This window comes from Pinus tabuliformis, chromosome 1_1 (genome assembly GCF_031772625.1).
Source record: "Pinus tabuliformis cultivar Carrire ecotype Pingquan chromosome 1_1, CPIR1, whole genome shotgun sequence".
NCBI lineage: Eukaryota > Viridiplantae > Streptophyta > Pinopsida > Pinales > Pinaceae > Pinus > Pinus tabuliformis.
In genome coordinates, this window is record NC_142297.1 from 1293390 (window position 1) to 1316190 (window position 22801).

Below are 22801 nucleotides of genomic sequence, written 5' to 3' on the forward strand. Positions count from 1 at the left end.
TAAATTAATAAGTAATTCCAATATTAACGCTACTTTTTTATATTTATACCCATCAATTCTATAGTTCTATTTTATCAATTTCTTACTCCTATCCTATTGATATTTATATCCATGGGTCTTGTAACTCTTTCTTGTAATTTTTTTTAATCATACTTTATAATATAAAATTCCTATCCACACCAATGTGTTTGTTGACATTTTTTAGTCCCTGCCACAGCGATGGCAGGCACTATAGCAATCGAAAAATGTGGGTCAACATTAGTCCTAGCTAGTCACTATCATGGATAACCTAACTTTATCCAAACTCTTTAAAGATGACCGTGTAGTTTTATAAGGCAATATGTTTCATCATCTTATTTGGCCTGAGACTAAAATCATATCCTATATTAGTATGTTCCTTTCGCATTTTTGAGAATTTTTTAGAAGTAAACTAATTCTAGTATTAGTTTAAAGCATTAAATCTTATGAATATCCACCACTACATGTAACTATATTATCATATTATCCACCACTGCACCACCACTACATGTATGCACCACCTGCATGTACACCACCACTGCATGTACGCCTGCCACCGCTTCGTTTACATGTAAACAAGTGTCATATAGGTGTCACACATTCGAAAGTTGACAACACTATGTCATACACTTCCACTTGAGCCCTCTATCACACCAAAAGAAAACAAGATTTTTTAAGAAAAACCAGGTAGATGGTTAACAAGTAGGATAGGAAACCAGGAAGATGGTTAGAAAGTAGGATAGCAGGAAGGCAGAAACTAGACAAATGGCTAGCGCATAACAGGAAGGCAGAAACCAGATAGACAATTAGCATGAAACCAGGCAGACGGTTAGCAAGTAGGATAGCAGGAATAAACCAGACAGATGGTTAGAAAGAAGATAAAAAAAAAGTGTACCTATGTGTATCACATGCCTGTGTGTGTAACATGTCTATATTGCAGAATGCCTATGTGTATAACATGCCTATATTGCAGAACACTCATGCTCTGTCACTTTTTTGCTTCTGAGCCTTTGTGTTGTTAATGCATTAAGGTCAATTAGATCTGAAGCTATACTGAAACTAGCCAGGATGTTGCAGACTTGACTTTGTCTGGTCCTAAATCAATTGGATCTGTTGAACCCTACCACGGATTATGTATGCTTTGGTTCACCTTGGGTGCACTCTAATATGCTGGTTCTTCATCAATATGGAAAATTATTGCAAGTCTATAGCAATCAATATTGTAGCGCTTCCTCCCACTAGCAATCAATATTGTAGTGCTTCCTCCCGAGAATAGGAGAAATCATAAAGTGATCTGAGCATGGTGGCTACTGGCTCTGCTACTCTCACTTGGTCAATAGAATAAGAAACAATTGCTATCTAATAATGGTGGTCACACTGCTAGCTAATATAAAGGCCTTCTAATTTGTGGCTTGTCACTTAATCTTCTGCTTCAACTACCAGGCTAGCTTGAGCTTAATCTGTCCATCCATCAGGCTCAATCCTCGGAAGAGAAAGCCACCCACCAAGGAGTTGCTACAAAAAATCAACACTGAACCAGAGCGTCAGTAGTAAAGAGGAAATCACTGATTTCTTGAACGGGGGAGCTAACCTTATATTTGCATATGATGACTTACCATCTAGCAACATTCTCTGCAACTAATGAATGGATGAATCTGATGATTGGACACAAGAAATGATTGGACTAAAGGTAAAAAAAAAAAGGTAATATTCTTCCCCAACATAATATACTAATTTTTTAGGAGGCACTAGTTTGATTTTTGGTCCAGTCAAAGATCCAGCACAACACAAGTAGATTCACCACCTTGCCTCACATCTCTTCCTGTCCCAACAATTGATTCAGTTGTTTAAGCTAGTGATTCTGTATATTATTAAGACCCAACACCAGTAATAGGAGTATATCCCAGTCCCATATCCATTTATAGAATAGATCCAGAGCGAAGGTAAGCCCCTGTACTAGTTTCATATCCTTCAGCAGGAGTAGATGTAGCATATACTGTTGGAGACCCACCAGCAAAAGGTGATCCACCAGCATAAGTCGATCCAACACCAACGTTAGTAGATCCAGTAGCAGAGACAACATCAGCTTAAGTCCTAGCCATAGAGGGAGCTTAAGTAGAATAAGAAAAGGTAGTAGCAGATCCAGATGTTCTAGATCCCCCAGGAGTAGACGCATTTGACCGAGCACAACCACTAGTAAAGGCAGATATATCTATGGTATCTCAAGTAACAATATAAGTAGATCCATAACCTGTAGCAAAGACAGTAGCATGAGAAGTTCCAGATCTAGTATAGATCCAGCTGCAGTACTAGCTCCATTTCCAGCACGAGCAACAAAGTAGTACTCCAATTCCAACACCAGCAACATAGGCATAGAAAAGAGAAGAGGCAACAACACGATTGATTAAAGCAGCAAAGGTATGTGGCAAGTTTTTTTATTTATTCAGTGGATTCAGCACCTTATGCGCCCTCACACTACTCTTCTGGTGTGTCGAAGTGTCCAACTAGAGAGAAACCTGGGAATCAGTTCATGTGACACCTGCGATGCATGCATGGTCAACGTCTCCACCATCTAATTTTAATTTATTTATTATTATTTTTTTAATTATAACTTTCCCATTCATTGTATCTATTCAAATGTAATTTAACTGCAGAGTAATATTTCGATCTCAATCAAGTTGTGGATAAACACAACGATCAATTAGGGATCTAACCTAGGAGTGTCGAATGCTTTTTCCTTGTGAATAGTGGAGTCCAAAGAGAATAAGCCTTTAATTGTAGAGGATTTCAATAAAGCTATGGTTGATCCGGTACGAGGATCAGTTTTCTCAGTAGATTCATTTTTTGATTCCTCTTCATGATTCAATGTGATTTAAATGCTGTAAAATTTCATGGTTCTGAAGAATACTTGTGGGGATCCATTTCAGGAAAGTTTGCCTTTCGATTAGGTGCTTGAATAGCTACGATGTAGTTGTTCAAGAGAAGGTCTTACATCTCAGGAAAGCACGCTTCATTTCCAAATTTTTAGTTTCAATAAATTAGAGGAGAAACCCTAAGTGTCCCATACTTTCTATGAGATCCACTGCCCTAGAAAATGTCAACTTTTACTTTCTCAAATACATAACATTATAGTATTAAACTACTGGAAAATGGAACCAATGAATCCAGTGTCCGTAAAACAGAGCTATCTATGTTAAGTATAGTGTGACATGTTTTTTTAGCATCCACAGTTTGACTGTGTACTGCCGCTAGTATGTGTTTTCATTCATAATGATGATGTATTAAAAAATAAATCAGTAATCAATCAAATCATGTTGTGTTGTTTATCATACAACTCACATCACATGTTCTCATACATTTTTTTTCACAAACTCATTGTAACTAGTTGCAATACACTTATTTTTGTCCACAACTTGTTGTAAAGAATGAAAATACTGGAACTCACGAGAAAATATGGAATCCAATATGACAATTTCCCTTTTAAACAATGTCGAAAATAGTTTTCTGGCCTAAAATCCCATTGAGTCAATGCTTTGCTTTACACTATTTAAGTAAAATTAGGATTATAAGAGTTGCTCGAGTCAAATCCCTTGATAGAAAAATAAAGGAGAAATTACAAAGGGCAAGACTATTAAGCTGGATTAGGTGTATCAAGCCTCTCATCCATTTTTATATCTTTCCAAGAAAACGCATTCACTTTTACCCTAGGATCCTCAAGGCTGAAAAATCTATTCCATTTTTCCTTAGTTTCTTAGAAAAAAATAAAATAAAATAAAATATTCCTATTTTATCTCAATGCCCTCTCCTTGGATTATAGTGGTCAAAAGAAACATTTTGGCATACATAATCTCAAATTTATAATGCTCAACAAAACATTTTACATTTTCACATCGTCGTTAATTTTATCATTTTTAGTAAATTTTGATCTACAGGCTCAAATTCAGGGTCTCGTATATATTTTTGACCCATCTTTAGTTTTACAATTTATATAATTTTTTCCCAACTTTTTCGTTATATTTATAGTGTTTCCCCAATCAATCATCAGTTATTGACCCAATCAATCAGCAATTTTGGATGCCCCAGAATTTTCACTCTTCCATCCATCATAATGTCCTTATCTTACTTGGAAACTTGAAGAGATATTTTCCTTTGTACATCTTTTAATAGGTCTGCTAGTGTATTTGTGGGTATTGTTCTCACATGTGGACTTTTGACAACATCACTCGGTTCTTGGATTAATAATTTTAAATTTTTGTTTTCGCTATCAAGGAATGTAAATGAATGAGAATTAATCGAAATGTAAAAATAGAACATTCTTCCCGGAATAGGTATTCTATTTTGAATAATAATATGCCAGAGTTGTTTACTACCTATCTGTCAGCACTCATGGCTATTGTTCTTGCTAATACAGAAATAAGATTGGACAAGTTTGTGAAAACCTTTCTTACATTCTGGTCGGTTCACTTGTTTAATCTTGTTAATGTGAAGGAATCAATTAATTGCAATCATTTGTCTGTTGTTTATAAACTCAACAATTAGCTTCGTAGAAAAGAACAATGCAGATAATGCTACAGCTACTCTCATGGTGCATTTAGCTCCTAAAACAAAGGTTTGGATTCTCCTCTTTAACAAACAAAGTTAGCCAAAACAAGGAACATTGCAAGCTAGAAAATGTAGCTTATACATTATCACGACAACCGTAATTAGTGCAATTTTATTTATTTAGGTTCTCAGAGATGAGAAATGGAAAGAAAAAGATGCAACAATTTTGGTTCCAGGGGATGTTATTAGCATTAAACTATGATGTATTGTTCTTGCATATGTTATTTTAAGTGATCCTTTAAAAAATTGACCAGGTATGAGCACACGTACCACTTATCGTGGTTAAACAAGCATTGTATGTCATGCAAATTAAAGCACCAGTTCCTCTTTTCAGAGTGTAATATATCCATGTAGTGATACATGCCCCTGTTTTGATAGAGTCAGGTTTCTTTTTCTCTCTTTCGTAATGCATTTATGTTTTCCTGGAAATATTGTTTTTTCCTAAAGTTGTGTTTCTTGTGTTTTTCATACAGTCACCCTTGACTAGTGAATCTCTTCCTGTTACAAAAAAGCCTCAAGACGAAGTCTTCTCCAGTTCAACATGTAAGCAAGGATAGTTGTCATCACTACCATTGTTCATACATTCTTTGGTAAAGATGCCCATATTGCTGATTTCACAGAAGTTGTTGGGCATTTCCAGAAGGTAAGGGGATCATCGACCTGAAAATCAAAGTCTTGAATTGGTGAGTTCTCAGTGATGTAGATGTGAAAAATTTAATGAAATATCATACATTCAATTATATATTTTACTGACTTAAGCAAAAGAACTTTAAGTCTGATTTTGTTGTGGAAAAACTAGTCAACTTGTTGGATTCAAGGTTTCCCGACATTTCGAAGTCAGTGAAGTCGGAAATTCAACCACAGTCACCTTTCATGAAATATCTATACCTTCCATAATGGACAGACCAAGTTTTCTTGTGAGACTTACAAAGAAAGAACTGGAAAAATCCTCGTGATGAAATCCAGAAAATACTTCTCTGCAATCATTCATAGAAGTACAAAGTTAGTGATTGCAATCATTCACAGGAGTACAAAATTAGTGATTGGAGATGGTTCAAAGAAGTAGCCTTGTAATCTATACCTTTGCTCATGTTGGTGGGTCAACAATGATATAGATCTGGTTTTGGCTAACTTTATCGTTTATTATATGGCGGGGCTTTCTGACACTTAGAGCTCTCCCAACAAAAGGCAGGGACTAGTTGTGATGCAGCCTCCCTTGTTTAATATTTGTATCCATTGGTTTTGCAACTCTTTCTAGTTTATTTTGGTTTTCCTAATCATATTTTATATATATAATTTCCATCTATATAAAAGTGTTCGTTGATATTTATATTCACTAATTTTACAATTTTTTAAATTTTATTAAAATTTTAGTTAGTCAACTTGAGAAATCATATTGATTTAACTACTATATATAATAATTTAGTGGTTAATCTTTTACTAACATTATTTTAATGCTATTAAGTATGTTTTATTCTTTCTTTTAATGTTGTGGTCCGGGAAAATATGGGGAGATCAACCCCAAAGGGAATCTTTTAAATCCCTTCGACCAAACTAGCATGGCCCAACCCCAAGGGCGTCGAGGAGAATTGACCTTGTTGTATAATTTCCCACTATAGATCAACAGATTATGCAATATACTAAAGAAAAATACAAGATCTACTTCTACAACAAACTTTGAGGAAGCTTAATCGAATATGAGCAAGATCAAATAGAACACATATAACTGAGAATGAGAAAGAAATCACACATGAACACAGAAGAATACTCTAGGGAAAGCCTCAGCATAAAACCTTGATCTCTGTAATATCATACAAGTGGAAATATGTTCAGATTACACAAAGCTTCAGCTCACAAGTCATCCAGCTCTCAGCACAATCTAACAATATTGTTCACGGACTGAATAGACACAACATATGCCTTCCTTTAGCCCTCCAAGCCTCCTATTTCCTTGCGTAGTTTCTCTTGGGTTCCAATGCTTCCACCTGTGCGAATTGGCCTCATCACATGACCATCAAACTCAAAAGTAACTACGCAATCTTCAAGGAATGAATTCCTTCTGCATGCAAGAGATATCCTCCAAGGAATATTCCTGCAACTGATAGTACACTGTCCCATCACCTAATCTCAGCTGGGTCTCTGACTGAACTAACATGCATGAGTTATTTATGAGAGAATATTCAGTTATTTGAAGTGAAACAGTTGTATGCATGCATGCATTAACTAACTGAATTCACAATCAGTTCCACAAATTGTTGGAACTAATCTAATTGGACTTAACTCAGATAACTGAGCTAACTAATTGCAACTCAAAGTGAAACTCATCCTGATCTCCTTTAATCAAGGGATAACTTCCTCAATCAATTGAGAAACTATTGCATGTCTTCACATAGACTTCATGTTTGATTTCCTAAAACTAATTAACTCAAGATGAATTAATTAATTATTTACAAACAACTGTTAAGATCAAATTCGAATTTTAATTCTCAATTATAGTTCAGGGACTAACTAAAATTGGAAAGTATCCTGAAATGCTATTTATAGCAGTGTTATTTTTAGCACTTCTATTTTTAGAATTTCTTGTTGCTATTTTCAACACTCCCTCTCAACAAGAAAGGGATTATCAGCAACCACAATCCTGTCTCTGTGGAACTCGAACTTGCATTTTGACAATGTCTTAGTCAAAATATCTGCATCCTGTTCCTCGGTCGAAACATACAACAACAACATGATCCTCTTGACCACACAGTCTCAAAAATTGTGATACCGGATATCAATGTGCTTGGACCTTTCATGAAAAATTAGATTCTTAGAGAGTTTGATACAACTCTGATTATTATAGTAGATCACAGTTGGATCCATCCTCTGACCAAACAATCCCACTAGAATCTTCCGCATCCAAATTGCCTCACATGCAGCCTGACTAGCAGCGATGTATTCAGCCTCTGCTGAGCTAAGTGCAACTGATCTCTTTTTCCTGCTGTACCAGGAAACTGTAGCTGAACCAAGGTTGAAGATTCCTCCAACAATGCTCTTTCAGTCTAATGGACTCCCTGCCCAATCCGCATCTATGAAGCCCTGAAGCTTCACTTCCTCTGTCCGTTTGTACCACAATCCATACTGAGATGTGCCTCTGAGATATCTCAGAACATGCTTCACTGCCTTCCAAAACAACTTGGTAGGCTGAACCATAGCTTGACTCAGTTGGTTCATCGCAAAGCATAAGTCTGGTTGTGTGTTCACTAGATACATAAGTGAACCCACAAGTTGTCGATAAACAGTAGTAGCTACTATCTCACCCGAAGTAGCATCCTCCTTTCTCCAATTCATAGCTAGAGGAGTATGCATGGGCTTGCACTTCTCCATGTGGAACCGCCTGAGTATCTCATTAGCATACTTGCCTTGAGACCCAAAAACTTCTCCATCCTTTTGCCACACTTCCATGCCTAGAAAGTAGTGCATAAGACCCATGTCTTTCATTTCGAACTCTCTTGCAAGGTCCTTCTTGCAAGACTAGATCAGCTGATCATCACCTGTCAAAATCAGATCATCGACATAAAGAACAATGATCAATGGCTTACCTTCTACCATGATGTGGTAAAGGTTTGCATCTGCTTCACTCTTGGTGAAGCCCAACCCGGTGAAATAGCTGTCAATCCTGGTGTACCAAGCATGGGGTGCTTGCCTCAGCCTATATAGAGCCCTATTGAGTCAGCACACATGCGACTCACGATTGAAGGTCTCGAAACCTTCTGGATGCTCAATGTACACCTCCTCCTCAATCTTCCCATTGAGGAATTTTGTCTTCACGTCCATTTGATGGATCCTCCAACCCATCTGAGCTGATAGTGCCAACATCGATCTGATCGATGAGTACCTTGCTACAGGAGCAAAATTCTCATTGTAGTCGATCCCCTCGACCTATGAGAAACCACGGGCAACAACCTTGCCTAATGTTTCTCACCACTGCCATCAACTGCCTACTTTACCTTGTAAAGCCATCTGGAACTCACCACTGACTTGTCTTGAGGTCTTGGGACAACATCCCAAACACAGTTCCGAATGATGGAGTCGTACTCCTCCACCATTGCATCAACCCAGACTGGTTTCTGCACTGCCTCCTCGAATGAAGAAGGCTTGGACTCTACACACTCCCCAACTAGGGCCATGTAACCAGTGTACCGCTTGAGCGACCTCCTCTGTCTGCACTGAGAAGATGGTTGTCCCACATTCTCCCACGCATCCAGCATCAACCTGTCAGCTTCCCTTGGGCATTCTCGCCCATCTCTGGAAGACTGAGCATGGGTGGATGTTTCCACTCCCGGATCCTCTGCATGCGGCTGCTCTGCATCAATCTAAGGCTCCTCCTCCTCAGGAACTGAAAGTTCCACCTCTACATGCACCTTGAGCTCCCTCTCAAGTGATACTCACATGGATTTCTGCTCGTCGAACTTCAGATCTCTGCGTACCACTGCCCTCTGATTGGTAGGCAAGAAGACCCGATAGTTATGGGGTGTATCTGTGTACCCCACAAGTACTCCAAACTCAGTTGTTGGATCTAGCTTCTTCCAAGCATCTTTGGTCACATGGCAATAAACCAATGATCCAAAGATTCGGAAGTGACTCACATCTGGTCACTTCCCGAAAAAGGCCTCCATAGGTGTCTTCATTCCTAGTATACAGTGCAGGCTTCTGTTATGAAAGTATATTGTTGTATTGCATGCCTTAGCCCACAAATGCAGTGGTAGGCTTTGGTCATGCAACATCGCTCAAGTTGCTCCCACAATCGATCTGTTCTTCCTTTCGGCCACCCCATTCTGCTATGGGTTATGGGGTGTCGTCAACTCCCATTTAATTCCTTCTACAGCGCAGAAGTCCTTAAACTGTTGGGCGACATACTCTCCACCATTGTCGCTACACAAGGCTTTTATTTTCTTTCCAGATTCGTTCTTTGCCAGGGCTTTAAATTCACAAAACCTCAAGAAGGTCTGATCCTTCTTTTCATAAAGTACATCCAACATCTACGAGAAAAATCATCAATAAAAATAACATAGTACCTTTTTTTAGTGGTGGAGGCTGTAGAAAATGGTCCACAAACATCTCAGTGAACTCGCTCCAGGATTGCTCCAGCTCTACTGTCTTGATCCTGAAAGGAATATTTCGCATACTTACCCAAGGTACAACCTTTGCATGTACCCGTCTGCTCCAGTTTTCCCTTGGGAAGTCAGGTAGAAATATGTTGCATGATCTTCAGGGCTCTATGGTGCAAGTGGCCCAATCTTCTATGCCATAGCTCGCTAACATCTTGGCTCTACACCATCTCTGCTTTGGAACTCAATGTAGCACAGTTGTCTACCTCTAGCTTGTAGAGATTCTTTACTCGAATCCTGATCCTCTTGGTCTGTCCAGTGCCGATATGCCTCAAGAATACCTTTCCTTTACTAAAGATTACATCATAGCCTTTATCTTCTAGCATAGCAACAGACACAAGATTATTCTTTAGACCTGGTACATACTTTACATCATTCAGGGTGAGGACAGCTCCATGCTCCCTCTGAAACAAAACCGTACCTTCACCTTAAACACGATACTTTCCATCATCACCCATCTCGATCATCTGGAGATCCTTCTCCTCCAAGGTACTGAAAAGATTCTTGTCACCTGACCTGTGGAATGAAGCTCCACTGTACAGGTACCAAACACATCCCACCATGGATGAAACCATGCATGCGATAAGAGAGAAATCCAACTCAAACTGTGAGGCCAGTGCCTCACCATCAGATCCCTTCGAGGATTCCTTCTTGTATTTCTTCTATGGACAATTTGTATCATAATGGCCCACTTCATGACAATGAAAGCATCGCACTTTCGATTTGTCAAAATTCTTCCCACCATGGGAAGAATTGGATTTGGAATGGGACGCCTTCCCTTTCCCCTTCCTTGCCTTACTCGCTAAGGCTAGATTTTCCTCATCATATTGCTTTGATGAAGATCCATCTCTGGTGCTTCTTCTTATCTCCTCCTGCATCAGACCCGACCAAAGTTGTTCCCAATCTCGCAATTTTTCTCTTCCATTTACCGAGTCTTGGTAGCTATGCCAACTCTTAGGAAGACCGAGAAACGCAAGACTCACCATGTAATCATTGGTTGTCGTGATCCCTATACTTCCAAGGTCATCCCTGTAGGTGGTGAGCTTGTTCAGATATGTAGAGATCATGTCACCCTTTTCACACTTGATTTTCCGAAGCTTGTCTTTCAACGCCAACTTCCTCTAATAGTTGTTGTTTTGATATAGATCTTTCAATGTTTTCCACATCGAAAACAATGTCTCCTTCCCATGGAGATTCGAGACTATGTGGTCTCAAACTCCTTCCAAAAGGATTCTCCTTGCTCTAGCCACACATTTCTTCCATTCTGCCAATTTTGTAGCATTAGCCGTTGTCAGCTTGGGGACTTCTTGATCAATGAAGTCCTTTAGACCATTATCCTCTAATATTGCTTCCTTGCGATCCTTCCAGGCTATATAATTCGAGCTACCATCAAGGGCATACTCGAGTCTTAAACCGTTGAACGCCACTGGTGAAATTGATATGTGATAAGAACTTGATTTCTATATTCATGAACCTCAAACTTCGAACTTCTCCCTTCTTGTATATTGTTCTCTCTTTTGATCACCTTAGCTCTGATACCATGTAGAATTTCCCACTGTAGATCAATAGATTATGTAATATACTAAAGAAAAATATAAGATCTACTTCTACAACAAACTTTGCGGAAGCTTAATCGAATATGAGCAAGATCAAATAGAACACATATAACTGAGAATGAGAAAGCAATCACACATGAACACAGAAGAATACTTTGGGGAAAGCCTCAGCCTAAAACCCCGATCTCTGTAATATCATACAAGTGGAAATATGTTCAGATTACAAAAAGCTTCAGCTCACAAGCCATCCAGCTCTCAGCACAATCAAACAATACATCTCACAGACTGAATAGACATAGCATATGCCTTCCCTCAACCCTCCAAGCCTCCTATTTCCTTGCGCAGTTTCTCTTGGGGTCCAATGTTTCCACCTATGTGAATTGGCCTCATCACATAACCATCAAACTCAAAAGTAACTTCTAATCTCCTTTAATCAAGGGATAACTTCCTCAATCAATGGAGAAACTATTGCATGTCTCCACATAGACTTCATGTTTGATTTCCTACAACTAATTAACTCAAAATGAATTAATTAATTATTTTACAAACAGTTGCTAAGATCAAATTCGAATTTTACTTCTCAATTTTAGTTCAGGGACTAACTAAAATTAAAAGGTATCCCGAAATGCTCTTTATAGCAGTGCTATTTTTAGCATTTCTTGTTGTTATTTTCAACACTTGTGACCTCCTGATCGGCGAGGAACTTAACAACGGGGACTTGACCAATGGAGCTAACCCTTAGGGCTAAGCAGGTCTTATTCTATTTGTTATACATTTTGGAAGATTTTCTTGCATATTTTCTTTTCATTTATCTAAAATTTAATAGAAATTCGTTGGAATTGCAGGGTTGAATTGTTAACAAAACACAATCCAAGTGCCCCATGAATCTTCGAGGGTATTGGATCTATAGATGCAATCAAAAACCCATTTTAAATAACAAACTTGATCTAGATTTCATCCCAAAAAACTCCTTGGATTTCAGCTAAAAACTCCAAAACATATAATTATTAGAAAACACCATTAATTAATACCTATAATTATTGTCCATGGGGTCTTAGACTCCTTGATGTGAAGTCACAGGTTTAATTCCCCACCCCGATCGAGGTGGTATATTGAACATGATGAAAATTTAGTCTAACCAAGATTACAAATTGGTCTATCGGACCTATAATTTTCTTAGTTTTTAATTGTTTGGCTTCTCATCTTTCTTGGCGAGATTGATGTTGTAGCTTTCTTTTTTTCTCTACGGTCTGCCAACTTCCTTGATCTTGCATCTCCTTCATCTCTTCTAGTTCTTGGGACATTGGTGTCTTAGCTTCGCGATCTATTGTGTTCGACCTTTTGAAGAGAGTTGGAGAAGAAGTTTGGTATAGGAAATCTGCTTTGCTGTTAAATGAAGATTTATTTTGTGCAGTATTCAAATCCTTATAACTGTTGATGCTTGAGGGGTTGTCGAGTTCAATTTTTTGTTGTTGGGCAAGGCTTTCTCCCTGCTTGTCTTGAGAATTGTTTCTTTCTTGCCCGATTTCTTGTGATTCAGATTTTTCTCTAGTGTATTCTTCTTTGATGACAGTGTAGTGTTCTTTTTGTGCTCCTTCCCACCATGTAGATATATGGTGGTTTTTTCTAGCAAAATTTTTCTGGGAGTCTTTTGGGCAATTGCCTGTCTTAAAGCAGGATCGACATTGGAAGAGGACACTTTCATAATCGAGTTTTTGGTTCCACACATAGTCTTTACTTGTTAGGTTTATTTCCGCTGGGAATCCGGTGCTGAAATCCATTTCCACACAAATGCGTGCATAGGTGGTTCTGGCATATTCCTCTGTTTCTGGGCACCTGCAGTAAAATTTTCCAATTGCATTTCCAATGGTTTTTAGCGAGGAGAGATTCCAGAGATGCAAGGGTAGGCTTGGCAATCTCACCCAAACTGGTGCTGAAGTTATGACAGCTGTTGAGGGATCAAATGATGGGGTCCATGGCTTCATGAATAGGCTTGAGTTTTCCCAAAACCAAGGGCCAGAATCTAGAATATATTGTCTGCTTTCAGGATTTTCAAAATCTACTATAAAGAAACCCCTAGCACAGGGGTAGATATTAATTTCATCATAAATGACAGGCTTCCACACCTCTGAGATCCAATTGTGGAGAGCTGTTAGCCACGGCCAAAAACCATTGAACCGGCAGATTAGGGCACTTTCAGAAAACTTCAAAGCCTCATCGAGTGAGGCCTAGACCACTTGGACGGTAAGAGCTGGGGCTTCACTAATGATATGGGCAGCGGCTTGCCCTCCGGAAGCGGACGGAACTGAGCCAGCAACTATTATAGCGAAGCAGGGAGCCATATTTTACTTCCATAGAGCCCTTACATCCACGGGATATGCGGAAGAGATCTAGAATGTTGAAAAAACAGAAAAGATTTGTGAGAAATCTGCGAAAAACCATAAAAGATAAAGAAACCGGAAGAAATCTACGAGAGATCTACATCCTCCACACGTTCTGCTAGAAATATCGTATGGTAAAGACCTGAGAATGCTGGAACAGTAGCAAATATTTGACCCGCAGACCCTGAGAATGCTGAAACAACAACAAATATTGGACCCAAAGCAGCACGGCGGCGGCCCTAAAACCCAGCAAATATTATAACAGTATTAAACGTAAAATACATTAGCCATGAATATTACATTATAGTTATTGATGAAAAATTAGAAAAAATATCTATAAGATAATAGTGTTAAGCATAAAATACATTAGCCATGAATATTACTTTATTTATATAACCTAATAAGGTAATAGGTACATCGTTTGGATATTAATCTCTTCTTCTTTTTTATTCATGTCAGTGGCTTAAATAGTTGAAACATTTTTTCATTTGCAATGTTTGGAGTTTTATTTGATTTTATTTTATTTTTATTTCTAATTTAAAATTAATAATGTTAAAATTATAATTATTGAATAATTAAAAGTTTTATTTTATCTTATTTTTTATTAAAATTATAATTATTGAATAATTTTTAATATTGTTTGAGAATGGGATAATTAAGAAAATTTTAAATTAAATTGACTCAATTAATCTGAGATATATTTAGCATATTTAAAATCATTAAAATAATTAGATCTTCAACAAATTTTATATTAGATCTATCTTAATATCGGATCAAATACAGAGGGATCAAATTTCTGGAGGTACAAACTTTTCCTCAAATTTTACACTCAAAAAATAAGTTCACACCTCGAAAAATTTAATCCTCTCAACACTTGATAAAATTTGATCCTCTCAATGTTTGATAAATCCAATGTTAAGATAAATCTAGACTGGTTTACTAACAACTCATCTTAATCTCAAATATAAATTACATTTTATTGAAAATCCTTAAAATCGGAAGCTTACTCTCGTTCTCGTTCTCTTTCTTTGTTCATTTCCCACCTCAACGAGCAGCCTCGCTTCTTTTCCAAAGAGTCTCCTCAGGCTCCCTTGTTATCCGTCCGTCTTCCCACTGTTTTGAGCCGTGCCTCTTCCTCTTTATTCAAAGAAGGCTCTTCTATTATTCTTCCCTGTTTTTTCTTACAAAACTATGTAATAAATATGAAAATAAATGTGGCAATTAAACTAATGCCAGAAAAGCTTCACTCTGTCGTCGAATAGATTTGTTGAAGGCCATACAGGAAAGATCCCAACGGTGGGGAGAGAGATTTAAATTGACGTCAGCTGACCTCGTGTACCAATGCACATGAGCGGTTAAGGGTGAGGGATTCGGAGGTCAGAGAGTAATGTCACAAGTGCCGGAGATGGGCAAAATTGTGGCCTTATTACACAATGCTTTTGGAAATGCTTTTGGAAACGGATACAATATCCATAAACCTGAGCCAACGGTGGGGAAACGGTAGGGAAAGACTTTGGAGCCCAAACCACCGTATTCAACCTGAAGCCACATACATCAAAGTCCTCTGACCAAACCATACTGCAATATTAAGATGGCTATAGTTCTTATGTTATACTTCCTTTCTTGTAGTGTTCAGGGTTATGCTGTGGTAATGCTGAAGTTTTATAAGTAAGTGTTTGGTGTTTTTTTTTTACCAGTAGTTACTTTTACAGAATCATATTTTGTTTGGAAAATAGTGGGAATTTAAATAAAATTATGATAAAATTTGACAGAAATTATGAAAATTTTAAATTGCAGCTATAAAATTCTAAAATCTAATAAAAATTTTGGGAAATTTAAATTGTAATTATAAAATTCCAAAATTTTGACTGTACTAAATTTTAATGGTGCTAAATCAATTTCCTTCTTAAAAACAATTCAAACACAATCAAAAAAAGTATTTTGGAAAAAAATGTGAAAACTCCTTTTGAGAGGGAAATTGTGGCATCATCAATAAAGTTCTTTTTTCTTTCAAAAATGTCACACATGTTGAGATTTTCTGTTTTAGTCAAATAGGCAAAAATCTCTTAAGGATGACAACAATAGGGATTCAGTTCCTAGATTAGCTCCAGGTTGTTGGGAGGGAGTTAATGCCTCCTATATTTGATGTGAGGGAGTTATGAGGCTATTAGATTTTCTATGCTATATAACAGGCAGTCATTCGGATGATTTGCTAAGAGAGTGTGAGGATTTCATGATGTAATCTCCTAATTTGATTAATAAAGTCCAGATGCCTATGTTTGGTGGACGTAGCCCAGATTAGTTGGGTGAACCACGTTAAAAGCTGTGTCTTATGTGCTTGTTTATTTTTTCTGCTGTGTGTTTTATGTTGTTTTGCTGTGCACCTGAACCAACAACACATAAAAAAATGAGAGAATAGGATAAAAGATAGGGATGGGGAGAATGCGGAGGAATAAAGAAATTACAGAATGTTTGACAAAATTGGTAGAAACTCTGCTTGACAAGCCTATGACGCACAGCTCCAGAAGAACTTGTATAGAATCATGTGGTTTGTAAAATGCAACAAATGAAATCTTTTTTTTTTATGAAATTAATCAATTTTTCCTTGTGAAGGCAGCGTGGCAAAACAGTTTGAACAGCCGCACTTAAATGTGGTTTCTTGAAAGCCAGCTGAAGCATTGACTTTTGGGCTGTGTTCTATAATAAAATAATCATTGAAACACCAAGTAATGCATTGCGAAATGTTCAGGGTGGACAGGGATGGAGGCAGAATCTGGTTCACTTTGATAAAATAGTTGTCCTCATCTAGGGATACTCGAGTTCAGTAAAATGATGGTAAACCAAAGTTAAAGAAAAGCTTGCCCGATAGATTGGTCCCTTGGGTCACATGCCTATAGCCCTAGTTTAGCTTTAGTTTACTGTTATATGTTGGGAAGGGTTTTTAAGTATTTTTCCCTGTTTAATTTATCTAGAATTTAGCAAAAAATTGTTGGAATCATAAGTTTAAAGTTTGAGTCGTGAACTTTTCACAACTTTAGTGTCTCATTGTTTTTCAGGGTGCCAATTTTAACTAATGAAGATCAAGACTTGACCAAAAAAATTGTTGGATTTCGGCCAAAACTTATAATAGTTAGACAACACCGCAACGAAAACTTATAATAGTTACACAATGCCCCAGTGGACAACACCCAGCCAAAACTTATAATAGTTAGACAATACCCCAGCTGACAACACCCAGCAGATATGTTAACCTTCACTGCTTTCATAGGTGGCATAGGATCTTCATGTAACTCTTATGTCTATCTGCTATAACTCTTCTGTGTATATGTTATAACTCTGGTTGCACTAAAAAGCACTCTCCAACTCAATATGGAAAAGATGTATAGAAAAAATGTTCTAATATCTTATTTTTATTTGAAATAATATAAATAAACCGTCTATAAATGGCAAGCTGTGAAATAACGAACTCTATCTACTAAGTTCCAATCTTGCCCATGTTGTTAGGAAGCAGGAAGAAGCAGTGCTCTGGATTATTATTTTATCATCTACCAAGCTAATATAACATTTCCACTCCATGTAATTTCACCACATAGCAGTGCCAAGTGACTAGTAAATTTTAACTCCAGAGCAAGGTAACTGGAATAATCATTGCGGTGATTTGGATAAGTATTGACATTGCATTTTGCTAATAAATTCATATTCAACGAAATTCTGTACAAGTGGCTTGTTTATAAACAATAAAAAGCATGCTTAATCCTGTTGTAATATCATGTCTAGAATGTTTGGTTTTCTGACGACAAAATGACAGTAAATGGCAATGCTTTACGATCATACAGCTGGTCAGAAAAATAATTTCAAACAAGCCATTACAGCTGCACGGCAGCTTATTCTAAATACCCATACATCATAATTCATCTACTTTTAAGCAGTATACATTCACCAATCAATTGGAGGGTTGTTTCTGAACATCTTCCAAGGGACGGAACCAGGCCTGTTGCTCGAGGACAGATTCATCACTCTTTTCCCGAGAGTGGTGACGATCTCCACCTGCCCAGCCTTGTTCCTCCACAGGACCAAACACTCCTGTCCTAGGATGAGGTAACCACCACTTATCAGACTTAGGTTGAATCACATCCTCTGGAACCCTGGTCAGACGAGCACCTTCATCTTCATTTTTCTCGTATACAGATGAATGTACATATCGTCTGCAAAAACACCAAATGAGCAATCAATTTATTGCATGTCTTCAAAATGACTGCAGATAGACTCTTTCTGATCAATTCTATTATACCTTCAGTATTAGAAGAAGGCCTGGAAAATGGGACAACAATTTTGCATAAAGGAAAGAAACCTAAAGCCCTCTGGGAAAGTGGTCTGCTAATCTACAGATTAAAAGAATTTATTATTAGGGAAGCTCTTTGCTGAAGGAGGATGGCTAACTCTAGCAGTTAAAGTTTAGGTGCACCATGTTTTCTAGTGATGCTTGAATCCTGCAATTACTTTTCAGAGTGCACCTCCACAGATTTCTTTGACACTACGGCACATTCTAACTTCTTCTAGACAGTCAAATACAAAATCATTTACAAGCTATGGGACTTAAAATTCTTCTTAGCAGCTACAACAATTTTCGTACCACTCCTCTCAGAGTAATCCTGGACGATGTAGAGCAGGAAGAGCGTCATTCTTTCCATCTTCTCATCATTTCTTGCTTTCCTTTGGGCTAGGGCATGGAACCAATAATTGAGCAAACTGGTATGCTCTAGGTTCCTAATCAGATTGCCAGTGAAGAGGGGTGTTGACAGTTTGAAGGTGCTGGGAATATCCAAGCTCATTATACTGGATGGTTGGTTCTGTTAGCTTTCAAACTATGGGCTTACAGACTGTAATGGAGGTAGTTCCTACATGGAAAGGGAGGTTGTTAGAGGCCTCGTTTAAGCATGTTTTTGGAGAACTAAATACTATGGCAAATAAGCAGTCGAAGGATGAGCTGAATGAGCCATTTGGTATTTTGTGACTGGTGTAAGTGAAGGACGGGATTCATTCTGATCTCCCTCCTAGTGTTTTCTGGTGAATGGTTTGAGGCTTCCTTTCTTGATGATAGCATTTCTTACAAGTCTGCTCGTGTAGATGGTTACTGTGATCTTTTCAGATCTGGAATGATGACTTATTGATTCAATATTTTTAAAAGTCTATATAATATGTGGTGGGCAGGACATTTATATTTCAATTAGCAGAAAAATTAGAAGCTTTTTATTCCTGAGCCCACAGCCCACAGATTCAGTACTGATGCTAATAGCATGTGAGTTGCGAAATTTAATACCAATTTCTATCTAGAAATATAATATTACGTTTTTTTGCTTGGAAAATAAAACATTTTCGATGCAATTGGAAAATTTCGAAGCCATGTGGAATCCTAGGCAATTATATTCTATCACTTCTCCCAACATTGGGAAAGTTACAATGCAACCTCAGCATGAATGCATTCTACGAAAAATAAAAGGACAGAGGCATGTTCTGTCTCTGGAAACGCATCAGCCTTACTAACCCCAATACAAGGGTTTCTTCTTTATAGGACCTAAAGACAAGCCTACATGCAAAGTTAACAGACAGACATGACTAGGAGAATGACTCAACAAAGTTAAAGAATAAGAGTTAAATTCGAAAGTTAATTTGGAAAAATAAGTTATTGAAACATCATTCAAAATATTTTTAAAAAATCAATAACGTGAAAATTTACAATGTCTATATAATTATAACTTATTTGAATGTCAAAATATATCTTGTACTAAACGATACTACCCAGTTCAATAAACCTTGGAGTAAGGACAGGCCTGTTGATTCTGCACTGCGATTATCACGAAAAACAACCAGATGAGTGATTTTTAAAGACGACTTAAGACTCACCTTGACGAATGAGTCCGAGCCATGTTAGCTATTCAGCGTGACTCGGATCCTAGAGTTGAATCAACTTATTTTCTTTAAAATGAAAAATCAAAGTTTGGGAGTCGACTCAGATTTGGATGATGGTAACACCGACTACATCATGCATTGCCACAATTTTGTCCTGATAACCACTGGTCAAGCCGGTGAAAATCAAGCACTAAGAGACTCTATGGCAGCAGTCCACATTCAATAACACATCAAAGCCTCAACAACTTAAGGGCCATCTACCATCCCAACTTCCCCTCATAGGACCTCATCTAAGAATCTAAGATCCCCTGGTAGGGCCTCATTTGAGATACGTAAAGCTACTCCAAAATTACGAAGATCCTATCCATCTTGCAGACCTACCCTCATAAGAAGCTAAACTCATATGACACTTAAAATGATACTAAAAATTCCAAGTCTTCCAACCTGCCCCCGGGGCCAGGGGTATTGGTTGGCTGCTGAAGTTGACAGAGAATTTTGCCATCCACTGGAGTTTCCGATTTCCCTGTGTTTACGTCTACCCCTATTTCCATATTTTTTGAGAAAAAAAATTGTCAAAATTCTACAAATTTGACACCTAGGTAGACAAGGCCTTTCGAAAAAAGTAGAGTAGCTATCCTTCGGATTTGGTGCCTAAGTCACAGGAAATTTGCTTTATACAGTGCTCAAGTACTTCACAAAAAAACAAGTAACTTCGGACCAAATTGGGAAAGTTTTTCAGGGTGAACACTTAATAGACTATCTCAAGACTAAAATCATAACCAACACAACAATCGTACGAAGGCAGGAACCCTTCTTAGCATTTCAATTTGGATTGACACCTAGTAGTCCAGCCACAGGCCTCTTCCGGGAGACCTGAAGTTCCAAGTAATTTACAAGTTACAATCAACGAAAGGAGTTTGCTGGGTGGACAGAACAGCCACAACTTATGTGGCTCAATTTCCTTTCCTTTTGCCTAGTGCCCACATGAAATCTGCAGAAAGGGTAACAGGGAAAACAAAAAATTTACAGAATCAAGACCGCTTGCTGGTATTGGTAAATTCCACTTGGAATAAAAACCAGTGATCTGCCTAAACGTTTTTGACAAGCAGAACAAAAAGAGGCCACTCTTCTTTCTCTGGAAAGGCGAGAGGGCCTGTTTTGTTCGAAAAAAGCATGCAGTCAAATGGCAAGCAGTTTAAATCAACAACCACTGCTCTGGTTTTACTGTCAGTCCATTTAGGGATGACAATAGAAAAACCAGACTTACAACCTGATGAGTTCCTTCCATTCTATAGACTTAGAGCTTTATGAGTTCATGACATTCTATGGAGTCTGGGCTTCATGATATTCCATGGACTAATTGCACTGAAAGAATTGAGGTGCATTCCACAGTCAAGATGGGGATGATCCATCAAATAGATATGATGGTGAATGTAAGCTATCGTCTATTGAATCTAACAAGTGCATTGGGTGTATCGAATATGAACACTAAGACAAACCCGCCTATACCCAAATCTGATGCATACCTCAAGGTTGTGAAGTTCACGTGAAATTAACAGAGAGGGTAACAGAAAACAAAAATTAACCCCCAAACAATTACAAAAGCAAGATCACTTGCTAGTGTTGGTCTATTCCAACGATGATCTATCGAATCTGTGTATGATGAATGTATGTTGTGGTGTATTGAATTTAAAAAATAGATTGGGTGTATTGAATATGATATCAAATCTTTGTATGATGAATGTATGTTATGGTGTATTGAATATGATCTCTAACATCTTTGTATGATGAATGTATGTTATGGTGTATTGAATCTGAAAGGTACATTGAATATGGACACTAACACAGAACCACTTACTGATACACACCCGAAGGTTGTGAAGTCCACATAAAATCAACCGAAAGGGTAACAGAAAACAAAAACTTGCAAAAGCAGGATTACTTGCTAGCGTTGGGAATACACCTAGTAGATTCTCTAAAGGTTTTCGACAATATCAACAAAGAGGCCACTCATTTCTGCCAAGTAAACAAAAGAGGCCACACATCTTTCGCTGTAGAGGTGTCAGAACTTGGGTAGGTGAGGTAGATTCTACAGTCCAAGTGAAACTGGGAGAGATCCATCAAGTCAGTGGAAGATATATGTATGTAATCAAGTATGGAATATGGCCACTAGCAAAGGTCCATCGAAACCCAAATATGATAGGGAGGCCGAGATTGCGAAGTTGAAAGTGCATTTCGCAAGGTTGCATTGAATATTCTCGAAACTCCATATATGCAAATCTAAACCTCCTCGAGGCGCATATCGAAGCTGGGTTTAGATGTGTATATGCATATCACAAAAGCCCAAGTGGAAATGGCAGTGAACCATCAAATCGTATGCATGTAACGGTGCATTGAATATGGACACTAATTCAAGCCCATCTAAACCAAAGCTACGCAAATCTGATACGCATTTCTAGGTTGTGAACCACAAAATTGCATATCCCAAGGTGCAACCTCGACCTCATCAAGACTCATACAATAGCTGGATTTAAATGTTTCTGTGCTTAATCACAAATATCTCACTTCTATGTAAAACAAAATTTGTGATGGCAAATTCTGTCATGTAATTGGCACATTAAAATGTAACACATTTCTCCTTTTCAGAAAGGAAAGGATAAAGAAAATTGCACCTCGAAAGAGGAATGCAGTGTCTCATAAGCCCGCGGACCTGGATCAGCAATCTCCCTCTTATCTGTAAGCTGACTGCCATGTAATTCTCTGTAATCCTCTTTCCCCTTTCCTCAAATCTGAGAAGCTTTGTTTGCACTAATTCAGTACTCAATCCCCTCGTTTCTCATCATATTTATAGGCCCCAACTCATGTGAAGTAGATGGATAGAGCCAACTACCTTTCCCATATCTACAATCTGCATCTACCCACACCTAAAAGAAAGAAATGGAGTGTACCATTTGTTTGAACGGAGGGTCCCAACGACTGGATACATGACGTGTTTGTGGGTCCAGCATGCCATATTGCTTTGAGGGACCCCACAAAAAGGATACCCATGGTGACCTGACTGGTTTCTGTAGAATATTCCTACCATGCAAACCGATGCAGTGCTTTGGATCTCTTTACCTATATTTTTTTAACCTGAACAAGCCAGAAATCTTATCCCAAAGAAAAAATAATAAGAGTGCCGATC

General features: G+C 37.9%; 2 protein-coding genes across 2 annotated transcripts in view; both read right to left on the reverse strand.

Moving 5' to 3' along the window:
- Positions 1-14081, reverse strand: part of LOC149211321 (uncharacterized) — an 89516-nt gene extending 75435 nt beyond the window's left edge. Inside the window, exons 1-2 of the mRNA XM_089393139.1 lie at positions 14073-14081; positions 13798-13946 (exon numbers count right to left, since the gene is read on the reverse strand). Coding sequence (XP_089249265.1) covers positions 13798-13946; positions 14073-14081 — 158 coding nt within the window. The remainder of the gene's footprint in view (positions 1-13797; positions 13947-14072) is intronic.
- Positions 14082-17389: 3308 nt separating this feature from the next.
- LOC149211322 (late embryogenesis abundant protein At5g17165-like) lies at positions 17390-22450 on the reverse strand. Its single transcript, XM_089391460.1, has 2 exons — positions 22290-22450; positions 17390-17912 (listed from the first exon to the last, which is right to left on the reverse strand). Exons 1-2 carry the CDS (start codon positions 22367-22369, stop codon positions 17651-17653), a joined length of 342 nt encoding a protein of 113 aa, XP_089247586.1. The 5' UTR covers positions 22370-22450; the 3' UTR covers positions 17390-17650.
- Between the last annotated feature and the right edge of the window lie 351 nt (positions 22451-22801).